The following is a 12,619-nucleotide window of genomic DNA, read 5'->3' on the forward strand; positions in this document are numbered from 1 at the left end:
TTTGCACATTTCCACATATCCTCATATGTTTGTTTTGAGCGCTATTTTTCTTAGTTGTCTAGTTTTCTACCTCATTGACCTGTCACCATTTATAGAATCACACCCATATCATTAAGTTGTTTCCATTTGGGGGTTAATCTAAATAACCAAAAGATGCAGTGAAGATCCACAAACATTTTCCCCACAATATCTGATCATTTCTTTAAGCATAAGTTCTTAGAAATGGAATTACTGGATCTGGGGCGATAAGAGCACATAATGACACTACTGGAATTGCTGAAAACTGTGATGCACAGCCTCCTGTAAGAGCAGAGACCGCCCAAGATCTGCTGGCAGAGGAGACCTCACTCCCCTTAGGGCCTGCTGGTTGGGGAAAACAACATGAGTTTGACTATTTCGCAGATACAGGGAATCAAACTATAAATTGCCAAGCAGTTAATTACACTGTTCTCAGAAGCAAATTTTTAAAAAAAAAAGCACTTAAAATAAAAACAGCTGAATCATTTTAAAAACTCATCTCCTCTTTGAATCCATTTTCCAAAGGAAAAAAATATTTTTCTGATTTTCCCCTAGATGAATTACAGACCATTCTTAAGAATCTAGAAAGAATTTAGAAAGAAAATAAAATAAAACATATAGTGAAACATCAAATGTCCCCACTAGCAAAAAAGCAGGGGCATGAATAATATATTTTGGTCTGGAATGCAACTGGATCCACACAGCTGGGGATATAACAAGCAGGTAGATTCTTGCTTTCTCTCCCTCTTTCTATCTCACTGTGGCATGGGGTGCCTCCTGGCTTGGATGTCTTAGGGGGAACCAGGACTTGGCTCTGCAAAGCAGTGAAGGGCCAAGGTCCCTCAGGTCTCATCTGCCCAAGGATAATGAAAACTTGAATGTATATCAAGAAAATCTGCAGTTCCTATTACAAGTGTGTTTGAATCTTCCTAAGGACGCTCCAGTATCCAGCTTCTTGGTCAGTAAACAGGGTGTTAGCGCCTCCCCACCCCACCTCCACCCTGAGGGCTCACTCTGAGTCAGGAGGTGCCTTGTACCCGCTCCTCCTGAATCACTTGAGTTAGTTCCTCCCCCACACTAGCCCTCTCACATATCCAGGGCCTCACACAGGCTACCTCCTGAGCCAGGAATTCCCTCCCCCTCCTTCTTCAATTGGCCAGCTCCAGATCATCCTTCAGAACTCACACACACAGCCTTCTCAAATCTTTTCCAAGCCTCTGAGCTGAATTAGGTGAGCTTCCTTCGCCTTCCGACGACCCCTGGGCTTGCCTATGATTGGGCAGTATGATGACTCCAGGCTCTCCCTGCTGGACCATGGGGCTGCACTCTAACTTGGCTCTATATCCTCAGAGACCAGCACAGGGCCAGACCCAGAGTTAGGTGCTCAATACATGTGTGATGGTTAGAAACAAGGGAGGAATTAAACTTAATAGCTATTTATTAAGTGCCAAGCACTATTTTAGGAACTGGAGATACGGCAGTAAAAACAGAGAATAATCTCCACTCTAAAGATGCTTACTTTCTATTGAGGAGCTTACAGTTTAGAAAGAGAGGGAGGGACAGCAGGAATAGAGAAGGGATAGACAGAGGTTGCTCAAACCTTCCAAGTTAAAGGACTGAGCCTAGTGGTCTTATACACAGTCAGACCCAGTGCCTCACATACAAAGCACCTTGTTGCAAGCCTCCTTGTGCAAACACAGTCAGCACATCTCCTATTTGTGGCATTATTGACATAGTCTTGTCTATTAAGATACTGCCATCCAATGGAGGTTCCTCAAAACATTAAAAATACAACTACCGTATGATCCAGCAATTCCACTTCTGGGTAATTCTCCAAAGAGAATATTATGCTTAATGAAATAAGTCATACAGAAGAAGACAAATATCAGATGATTTTACTTATATGTGGAATCTAAAAAAAAAACAAAACAAATGAACAAACATAATGAAACAGAAACAGAGTCATAGCTACAGAGAATAAACGGGTGGTTGCCAGCAGGGAGCAGGTGGGGGGATGAGTGAAATAGATGAGGGAGATTAAGAGGTACCAACTTCCAGTTACAAAATAAAGGAATCATAGGGATAAAATGTACAGTGTGGGAAATAGAGTCAATAATAATGTAATATCTTTTTTGTGTGTGGTGACAGATAGTAACTAGACTTACCATGGGATCAATTTGTAAGGTATAGAAAAATGGAATCATTATATTGTGCATCAGGAACTAATACAGTGCTGTAGTCAATCATACTTCAAAAAACATACAAATAAACACAGAAAAAAAGAGATCAGATTTGTGGTTACCAGAGGAGATGGGGTGAGAGGAGGGAGAACTGGATGAAGGTGGTCTATAGGTACCAGCTTCCAGGTGTAAGTACTAGAGTTGTAACATATAACTAGCACTGCTGTGTGCTATATCTGAAAGTTAAGAGAGTAAATCCTAAGAGTTCTTATCACAAGGAAGAAATACTTTTTTCTTTAATTTTGTATCTACATGATACGATGAATGTTCACTAAACATTATACTACTCATTATATGATGTATGTAAGTCAAATAATCATCTTGTACACCTAAGCTTATGCAGTGCTGTATGTCAATTATATTCTAATAAAACTGAGAGGAAAGTAAATAAATAAAGTGGAAGAAAAGATACTGCCATCCAGTGTACTATAACTTGAAAACCTCAGTGAGGGCTTATCTGGGTGAAATCATGGAATTCTCCACAGCAGGAAAGAGCTGACAGCTTGAACCAGGAAGGTTAGGTCAGTGCTTCCCAAAGGAGGGTAGAAGACTCTAGAAGGCCATGCAGATAACTCTAGAGGAGTTATCACAAGACGTCTCTGAGTCTGCACATCCACCTATTATTCATCTACTGAATAAGCACTATTCTGCCTATGTATGAAGAGAAGATCATCAATTTTAAATCTATGAATTCATGTAAAAGCATTGCTGAATTCACAGTAGCACTCTTATCATTTTTTTTTTTTTTACCATGTGCTTAGTCGCTCAGTTGCGTCCAACTCTTTTGCAACCTCATGGATGGCAGCCCGCCAGGCTCCTCGGTCCATAGGGATTCTCCAGGCAAGAATACTGGAGTGGGTTGCCATGCCCTTACCATAGGGAATTCTAAAACCCCAAATGCCATCCTTGGATCCCAAACCAGATTGAATGGAAAATCCTATGGGGTGTTAACTGGGGTCCGGATTCTGGTCATCAGCTCTCCTCAACCTAGAGGAGAACACTGGGTACCCAGGCATCCTGTGCTGATATGCTGGCAAACAAGATGACATCTATCCCTGAAATTGAGAGCTCTTTGAAGGGACAGACTGTGTCTCATTTATCTGTGGGTCTCTAAAACCCAGCACAAGGGTGAGTGGTGGGTGAAGGAAACAGTACCCAAAGTGGTGCCCTTTCTTCAAAGCTAGAAGGTAATGATCTGAGGAAAAGGTGATTTGAGTCCCTCAGAAAGAGTATATAGAGCAGCAAAGCTAGTAAGTCTGTTAAGCTACTCAAGCTTTGAAGAAGAATAAATTCATACTTTAGAAACATGTATGTTAAACACATTTTTGGTAATAATTTTATTTTCTCATTCCCCTAGGCTTTTAATAAACGTACCTTTGGAAATGCCAACTAGACTCTGCTGTAATAATAGAAAATAGGATGTGGGTGTGCAATGAGGAGTGTCCACAGTTGGATTAAAAGCTATTAGGGAAAATAGAAGATATAGAGATGATAGAAGGATTGTGAAGGAAAGATTCAGTGGAAAGGTGACCTTCAGAGGACAGTGTCAGGTCACTGGCCCAGCCATCCCTTCCCAACTAAAGATCCTTTTTCCAAGGCTATTTCCTACTGAACACTTCAAGAAGACTGTTTCAGCAAGGGATCCTGTTGCCTCACATCTATTCTTTACATGATGCAAGGTTGATCTTCCTTTCTCCCCTCTGCCTCCATCTCACCCCCCAAGTCCCAACTGTAGAAACCCCAGGAGGCCTGTTCTCTAGATCGTCCCTCAGTTCCCAAAGGTAGCAAGAGCTATTCCTCATCCTAAACTAGTTCCAGCTAGAAAAAAGTGCCACAGCAGTGACTCTCAATGAACAGCTGACTTTGAACTTAGCATCCTTGCAAAGGCAGAGTACTGGTTTGGATGGCAGAAGCCCTGGCTTCTAGATCAAGGCCTCCTGCCACTGACCTCTACTGTGACCTAAGCAGTGCCACATTCCCTACGAGGCAGCTTATGTCCATGCTTAGGGCACCAATAACAGGAGTACAAAAGAGAGAGAGAATGAAAGAATCTAATAAGAAGCTATTTTATTTTCAATGTACAAGTGGAGCTCTGAGTAATCCTTTAAAATAAGATTTTATTTGCAGGTTTAGTATTGTTTTCATTTGGAATTAGGTATGAAGAGGCACTATGATCTTTCCAGCACTTAAAGCTACAAAAGATCCTGATCCATCTGGGTGCCTTTAGGTAAGTCCCTACCCTTTCCTGAGAAGAAAATACAGAAGTCAAGTATTATGGTGCCCATAATGATTAATGACCAAATTGTTGGTGCCACATAGTATAAACTCCACTCCACCCAAGCCAGAGAAATACAGGGACAAATGATGCAAATTCACCACCCTTCTCCTGTCATCTAATCAACTCCATAAAGATAAAAATTGAGCCCAAGAGCCATAACTTGAATCCTCTCCTATTATTCTACTCTTCCATCATTCTGATGTTTTTATCACTTTAGGTGTTCATGTGTCTAAAAAAAAGGGAAAAGATTAAATTTCTTGTTTCTAAAGTGGAGGAAATTCTAGTGGACATTTTGGTGTCCAAATTTCCAGAGAAGATGTTTTCAACACATGGAAATACCATGAAGCAGGAATTTCACGGTATTTACTTAAAAGAAAATAGGCTTGCTCCCCCTCCCCACCCTGTCAAACCAACTGTCCCAACAGTTTCTGGGGCTGACAGATAGGAGAGAGACAAAAGTGAGCCCTGGTAGAGTGCCTTTTCCCAGTCCCCCAAGTTCTCTCTGCTCCATCCAACTCTCAAGCAGGCCATATCCCCTCCTCAGTAGGCATGATGGTCAGATTCAGGGTCTACCACACCTCATCTAATGGTAAACTGGCTGCAGTCTAGAGGTTCAGTTTTCATTTTTCATCTCCATATAGATTTACAACAGTCTCTGCTCATGCTGGAATTATGGTTTAAACATAAATAAACCATAAACTTTCTGATTTGCAGCCAGAGTTGCCACAAAGTTGGAAAATCATGAGGCAGGAATTTTACATAAAGGTGAAGTGGGAGTTTCCACCATCAACCCAACTTGCTGTATTCAAGCCAAAATCATTGCAAGAAGGAACAGAGCATCTTTCCCACAAGTTCATGGGCTAGTGTAACAAGATACCTCCCCAGTGTTATTAAACACACCTAGTGTTGTCCTGTGCTTCAGTGACTTCCTTGCTTGCACAGGAGATATTATACCTCCAGGCCAATGGCCTGATTGCTTTTGTAATTAGCATCTAAGCACCTACATACATTAAATAGATCTCTGAGGGAGAAACTGGAAAGCGTGGATTGACTCAGCACATGGCGGAAGACTTGGAGCTATATGCCTGGCTCTGACCCAGTGGCTTCCCACTGGCTTTGACCATGCCATTCTTGAGATGAAGAGCACAAAGTCCAGGACATGAATGCAATAAAGAGGGTCACATTCAAAGCCAGATGTGAGGAAAAATGCAAGTTATAGGCAGGGTGATGCCAAGGGTGCAGCAACAGCGACAGATCTACAACCAGAGGAACCTGGTGCAGTCCTGTAGCACATCCTCTCCTTCCAAACCCCATCCCCCAGTTACAAGAGCTTCTGGGGCAGTCCCAAAGGGGTTCAAGTTACCAAAGAAAAGCCTTCAGTGGAGGAGAGGGTGTTGCCAGGCAACCAGTCCAGTCCAGTCCCACCCTTGTAACCTTGAAGATGGTGGGGGCATGATCCTTGATTGTGGAGAGGAAGGAACACCTTGGACTCCTTTAGCATCAACTTTCTCCTCCTCTATCTTTCTCCCTCTCCTCTCCCTGTTCTCCCCCATCTGGCCTCCCTGCCCAGCTCAGCCTGAAGTCTGATCTCCACAAGCCTGAAGGCTATGGGCCAGTCTGACTTGTCATTACTCAGTCTGGAGGTGGCAGCCAAACTGTCCCTGCAGGGAGGCTACAAGCTGCTGGCCTGTCAGGTGTCATTCACTCTGGCCATGTTGCTTCCAAACTTTCCTTCCCCATTCTTTCCTGACCTCAAGGCCAAAAAATAGCTAGAGCAAGAATTTGGGGGAAATCCAGTCTGACGGAGGACATATAGGGTAAAATGTTGACTGGGAGTGCCCACCACCAGCAAAATGGTCAGTAACGGAGTAGGAGTTCTAGGAGGAAAAGAAACAGGAAAGAAGAAAAGGGCAAGTCCTGACAACAATGGGGTAAAAGCATTTTTAGTTGGGGTCAAAATATATAATCTACATCTGCTGAATACTTTATTGAAGCTTATGTCCGAGCAACATGGGGGGTGGCCAGATGGTGCACTGATTATGCTTCCCAACTCCCTCTGCATTTGGCACTTGTGCTCAGATCATTGCTGAGAAGGCCTAATTTAAGTGCCGAGCAATCAAAGCTCCTGAAAAGTGTGCAGTGGGAACCTCAAGGGGAGTCTAGAGTAGGGCATTAGACCAGAAAATGGAAAACAAGACCTTCTTGCCAAATTAAGGTAGCTGTGTTCCATTTATACAGCAGGCCCCTTCAATGTCTCTGAGCCTGGAGACAGGTACACTCTCAAAGGCAAGAAGCTGCCCCAAAGATGAGAGATAGCCACTCTCTCAGCTCTTAACAAATTTCAAGGAAGCCAACCCAATGCAATTTTTCCGAAGAAATTGCTCCCTTCCTTTAAAATATTGTCATTGCATAAAGCCATCTCTTTCTAACCCACCAGGTCACTGGCCCAAAGGCAACTTGGTGAAGCCATTCCTTCCCTCACAGGGAAGGGGCTCTCAGAAAGGTGCAAGTTGGAAAAACAGAGCTTCCTCACTGTCCTTAACTCACCCTGATGTGCTCATTAGGTGGCTCTCTGCAGACCAGGTGGGCATTTTGAAAATGACTCCCCAAACTGACTTCTCAAATTTCTCCTAGGCTAATCTTGGTAGTCAGTGGGATCCCAGGAAAAAATCAACAGTGACCGTCTTACCCTCTCTCTTAAGTGAGAATTAACCAGACCTAAGGCCCCAGCTTTCCTGCTCCCCTGCCCGGCAGAGGTTTCTGGCCCTGTGTCCACATTCCATCTAGCAGTCAATTGTCTTCCACCTTCCTTGCCCCACAGGACCCAGTGACCTCCACCATCTACCTCAGAGGCCAGAGAGTTTTTGAAAGAGGGGTGCCAGGGCCTGTAACTCCTGTTGTATGGAAGGGATGGGATCGAGGTGAGGTCTGCAATGGAGAGGGGCTGACTCAGACACTTCTTTCCCAAAGCAGCTGCAATCACAAGTCAGTCAGTAGCCATTCTGTCCCATCTGAAACTTCTTTCCACCCTGCTCCTTCTCTTTCCTAACTTTCTGGTGCTGTCAATTGGCCCTGGTACCTGGCATGCCCCAGCTGAGGTCAACATTTCCAGCACATTCAATCCCCTTGCTTTCACCAAAAGTCCCACACTCTAAAGGATCACGGCATTTCCATGGACAGAGGATTCCCCATTTAAAGTGTCGGGGTTCAAAATAGTAAAGCACAAGGGCTCGCGTTGCCCTCCTGCCCTCTGACGGGCCCTGTGTGCTCAGTGAGGGCACCACCGAGTTTCTCAGGCATGGCTGATTTCTAAAGGGATCACAAAACTGATGACAGTTGCTTTAAACGGTTCTCCCAAGCAAGTCTGTGCAACCGGACCCCAGGGGTAAGGGGTCAGAGAAGCCGGCTGCGAGGGGGAGTCTCCCCTCCTCGCCACCCTCTCCAGCCTCTCCTGGAGCACCAGCCCTATTTCGCGGAGAGAAGCGGGCGGGCTCTCAGACTTTTCTCGGAGCGAGAGCGGCGATCACGCTCCAGCGCAAAGTTGTACAGGTTTAAAGTCGGTAGGCACCGCTGGCAGGGCTCCTACCGCCGCGTAGGTGGCAGGCGGCTCCGGCGCGCTTTCTGAAGTGGCCAAGTTCCTAGACTGGAGCAAAGACGCCAGCGGCGCGGCCATTTAGTTCCCGACGCCGCGAAGACGAGTACGCCTCGGGCCTGGGGGCGGCGCCGAAGCGGTCGGGACTCAGCGGCTGCCGGGGACCCTCGCAGGTCCCCCGCCTTCCTTCCCCAAATCCCCAGAAGGTGGCCGCCAGTCCCAAGGCGGGGAACCCCTAGGACACATGGCCACTCGGGACGGCGTGACCGGGTCCAGGGGCAGGAAGTTCCAGCCAGAGTGCGGCGAGCGTGGAGTCAGGGAAATGGGATCTCCTCGCTCCCGGAGGGGAAGGGAGGGAAGGGCCGAGGACGGGTGGGGAGGGTGGGGGAGGGGTGGACGCAGAGCGGGCGCGTGCTGGCGCCCCCAGAGGCGGGGTGCAAGCGGGGCCGCCAGCCCTGGCGCGGCTTACCTAACTCTTCCTCGTGGTCCTCCCGGCCGAGCAGGCGGTAGGGAAGGCGGCGGCGGAGGCGCACGGTGCGCCGGAACAGACTGTCGGTGCGGCGCCCCAGGGCCAGCAGGTGCCCCTCGAGGTCCTCGAGCAGAGCCAACGAGTGGCCGCAGAGGTCGGCGAGCTGCCGGAGCACGCTGAGCGCGGCCAGGTGGCTCACGTCGCGGAGCTCGGTCAGCGGCTGTGGCGGGTTTCGCGGGCACAGGCGCTGGGGCACCACCGTGCGCCTGTAGAACGGCATCCCGGGCGTGGGCGCGGGGGACCAGTCTGTCGGCGCGGCCGGCTCGCCCCGAACGGCGACCCTGACCCGAGCGCCCCTGAGCGGCGGCCCCAGCTCCGGGTGAAGCAGGCCCCTGGGCGCGGGCTGACGAGCGGGCGGGTTCCCAGCCTGGAGCGCCGACTCCCCCCAGGGCTGCACACTCGCTGGAGCCACCAGTCTCTCTGACTCTGGTTCGCTGGGCTCCTCCTCCTCCTCCCCGCCTTTCTCCACCTCCTCTTCCCTCACTCTGCTACTTCGGGATCCCCCCACCCACTTTTTTTTTTTTTTTTTTGCGGTCAGAGATTCACAGATTAACGCTTGATCCCAGAGAGGAGGGAAAGGGAAGTGGGAGTAAAAAAGATCGAGCTGGAGGGTGAAAGAAGGAATGTCTGTGAGAGTGGGGTGTGTATATGATGTTCGTTCGGTGCTGTGTGCCCACGTCCTCCTGTTGTAGCTCCAGTCCCAGTACTTATGGTTAAATTTCTTTTCTGCTTCAGTGTGTGTGTGTGCTTTAAACTTTTTCTTCGTAAATAATAGAAATTCAAGCGCACCCGTGCCTACAGCAGCTAGTAACCAGCGGAGACCCGCAGAATAGTCTGACCTCATTCCTCTAGATTCCCTTTCCCAAACATGTACTCAGTGCCACACACAGACTAGACGACTAGACTGTGAGCACAGCCTTCTACCGCCCAGGAGCTTGGAAAAGAGTGGGGAAAGAACCAAATATCTTACTCGACTGTTCAGGAGGGCAGAGTTTCTGGGGAGTCCTGGACTACTGTTAGCCTGTTAAGGCTCTGGAATGAATGAGTGAGTGAATGAAAGAATGCATGAATGAAAACAAACCCATTCTCTGGAACAGCAGATTCCGTCCAGATAGAGGGACACAGATCCATATTTTAAGCAAAAAAAAAAAAAAAGGGGGGGTGCCCAGGGCCCCTTCTTCCTGGCAAGGCCTCTGGGCTGAGACGACCTCTATCTCGGGCCTCAGTGCACTCCTAGGATGCCCACTGAGGAGGTGGTATAGGAGCCAGGATGTGTTTTCAGTACTGGCAACCCTGTGGTCACGTCCTGATTTCTCTCCATTCTAGAAGGTAGAAGAGTGGGGGATAGTGGCATCCTCAGAAAATCAGAATCCCCAAGTGTTCATATGTCCTTGTGCACTTGGGCAGTTTCCACTCAGAACATTTATTTTCAACACATCCAGTCTCCCATCTGATTCTCCTCTCACTTCTTTGACTTTGGTGTGGTTCCACTTCTTCCTTCTGGTAATTCTCTCCTCATCTTTCCTCCTAAAAAATGTTCCCATTCTTATAATCCTTTAGTAAAACACCTTGAACAGAATACGTGTGTCTGCACTGAATGTGACCTGTTTTTATTCATTTCTTTCAGAGAATTGCCCCTTAAGCGGTTCAAGATTCTACTACTAGTTAAAAGTAGTCTGGGGCTTTCCTGGTGGTTCAGGGGTTAAGACACCAAGCTCCCACCGCAGGGGGCACAGATTTGATCCCTGCTCAGGAAACTAAGATCCCCGCATGCCAGGTGGCCAAAATAATAAATAAAGAATATCTGATTACCCTTTTCAGTAAATAGGTATCCCTGGTTCAGTAAATTGGAACATGGATACTAGAAAAGTTGGGTTCTGATTCAAAGAAGAACAAACAAATGGGCAAAAGATAGTCCTTTTTCTGAACCATAAAATCAAGTTGTAGAATGAGGACCTGAAATTCTCTGTTCAGCAAACTTAAACCTGAGCCAACACAGTGACTGGCAGGAAGTAGGGACTTGGCTGGGCTCTCCAGGGATAATTTTCCTTAACCTATGGGCTGTTTAAACTGATCTCCATTCTGGAGAAAAAGAAATGAGGTACCAGCAGATTGAATGAGACTGTGTGGGCAGAGCTTCGCTGCCAGAGGGCGGCAGGCCTGGGCCAGGCCTGGTGTCTGAGCTGCGCTCACTGCTCTGGTTCCTAAAGCCGCCGAATCTTTCAGAGCTCTCTAATAACAAGCTCAACTGCAAGCAAATCAGCGTTAACCCCACGCCCTTCCCCCCAGCCGAATCTGCTCACTCCAGCCTCTTCAGAGCGCTGGCCCTGGTTTTCATCAAGGAAACATCAAGAACTTGCAATGGGGCCACCTCAGAACAGAGCCCTTCCTCCCTTCCCAGGGCCAGAGGCACACTGCACATCCCATGGAAGAAGTCAAGGGAATATACGTACATTTCCACGTTCCTTCATATCTCCAGTCTCTTCCCAACAGGAAAGGTGAGACCTCAAGTGAGAAGCAGGCCTGCATGTAGAAAGCCTCTGAGGAAGGAGCACAGGGGTCTGAATCCAGTCTTTGGAGGGAGGGTTGGGGTTCTAGAAGTACCACACTCCAGCCAAGCTGTCTGGGACAGGCAAGAAGCTAAGGTGAAGGATTCTGCCCCACGCTCCCACATCACCCCTCCACCCCTGCACAGTATCCTCACAATCATTCTTGTTTAGTAGTAATGATACTGTTTCTGTAATGACATTGTCTCTCCCTCTGTACTGTTGGTTGCATGAGGAGAGGAACCATGTCTGTCTTACTCACTGCTATGTTCCCAGTACCAAGCCTAACAATTGGCACCCAGGAGGTACTCAGAAAATAATGTTGATGAATGAGTAAATGAAGCTGGTCTAGAGGCAGAGCCTGATATGAAGAGCCTTACTAAAGTATTTAACTTGGCCCAAGAGGCAACAGAAACATTGTGGATTCTGGAGCAGAACACTGTGACTCAGGGAAGGGGCAAGGATGCTATGCCTCATCTGTGCCCATGTCTCCAGGGCCAGGTAGCCAGAAAGTACTCCTTGAATGAAACACTTGCTTTGAGTTGTTTAAAAGTTTGGCACTTCATCTCTAAGAGGCCCCTACCAACCAAGCTGAGAATGCTGGGTGCTTTCTACTCACCCACCAGCTCCCAGACTCCAGGCCTATAGTATTTCATCTGTTACTGTGCTCCGAGTTGCAATCTGAACCCAAGCAAGGCACACCTGTGGAGTTAGGTCTGCTGCTGCTGCTGCTGCTGCTAAGTCGATTCAGTCGTGTCTGACTCTGTGCAACCCCGTAGACGGCAGCCCACCAGGCTCCCCCGTCCCTGGGATTCTCCAGGCAAGAACACTGGAGTGGGTTGCCATTTCCTTCTCCAATGCATGAAAGTGAAAAGTGAAAGGGGAGTCACTCAGTCGTGTCCGACTCTTAGCGACCCCATGGACTGCAGCCTACCAGGCTCCTCCGTCCATGGGAGTTTCCAGGCAAGAGTACTGGAGGGAGTTAGGTCTAGGTCTGGCCTAAAAGCAGAGACTAAGAAGTGACCAGGCAAGTAGGAGGGAAATGGGAAAGCTGACCACTCATGACCAGCAAGGCCTGTACTTTCCTTCCTACTTCCTGTCGTGGCTAACTACCTGCTGCTAAGAACCTAGAATTTCAATAAAAAACTGAATCTGAAAGAATAAATAGCATAGGATATGTCATTTCTCTTCCTCCAAACTGACAGTTTTCATAGCCTCAAAATGAATATGAACAAACTTCATACAACCTACCCAGCTTGCTAGTGCAGCCCTCCATCTGATTTCACCATGAAGAACAAGAAGGTTGTGCCCCCTGTTGCTACCTCTCAAATACACCTAAATAGTAGCATCTTATTGGCTAAGCAAAGATGCCAGTTTTTTCCTTTACATTCCTCTGTAGTCAATCAATTGTTGTAT

The 12,619-nt window shown here is 47.5% G+C and overlaps 1 protein-coding gene across 1 annotated transcript in view; it reads right to left on the reverse strand.

Annotated features, from left to right (window-relative positions):
• Window positions 1–9,501, reverse strand: part of NHSL2 (NHS like 2) — a 311,337-nt gene extending 301,836 nt beyond the window's left edge. Inside the window, exons 1-2 of the mRNA XM_061408780.1 lie at window positions 9,447–9,501; window positions 8,598–9,212 (exon numbers count right to left, since the gene is read on the reverse strand). Coding sequence (XP_061264764.1) covers window positions 8,598–9,212; window positions 9,447–9,501 — 670 coding nt within the window. The remainder of the gene's footprint in view (window positions 1–8,597; window positions 9,213–9,446) is intronic.
• Window positions 9,502–12,619: the final 3,118 nt, after the last annotated feature.

This window comes from Bos javanicus, chromosome X (genome assembly GCF_032452875.1).
Source record: "Bos javanicus breed banteng chromosome X, ARS-OSU_banteng_1.0, whole genome shotgun sequence".
In the NCBI taxonomy this organism is placed as follows: domain Eukaryota; kingdom Metazoa; phylum Chordata; class Mammalia; order Artiodactyla; family Bovidae; genus Bos; species Bos javanicus.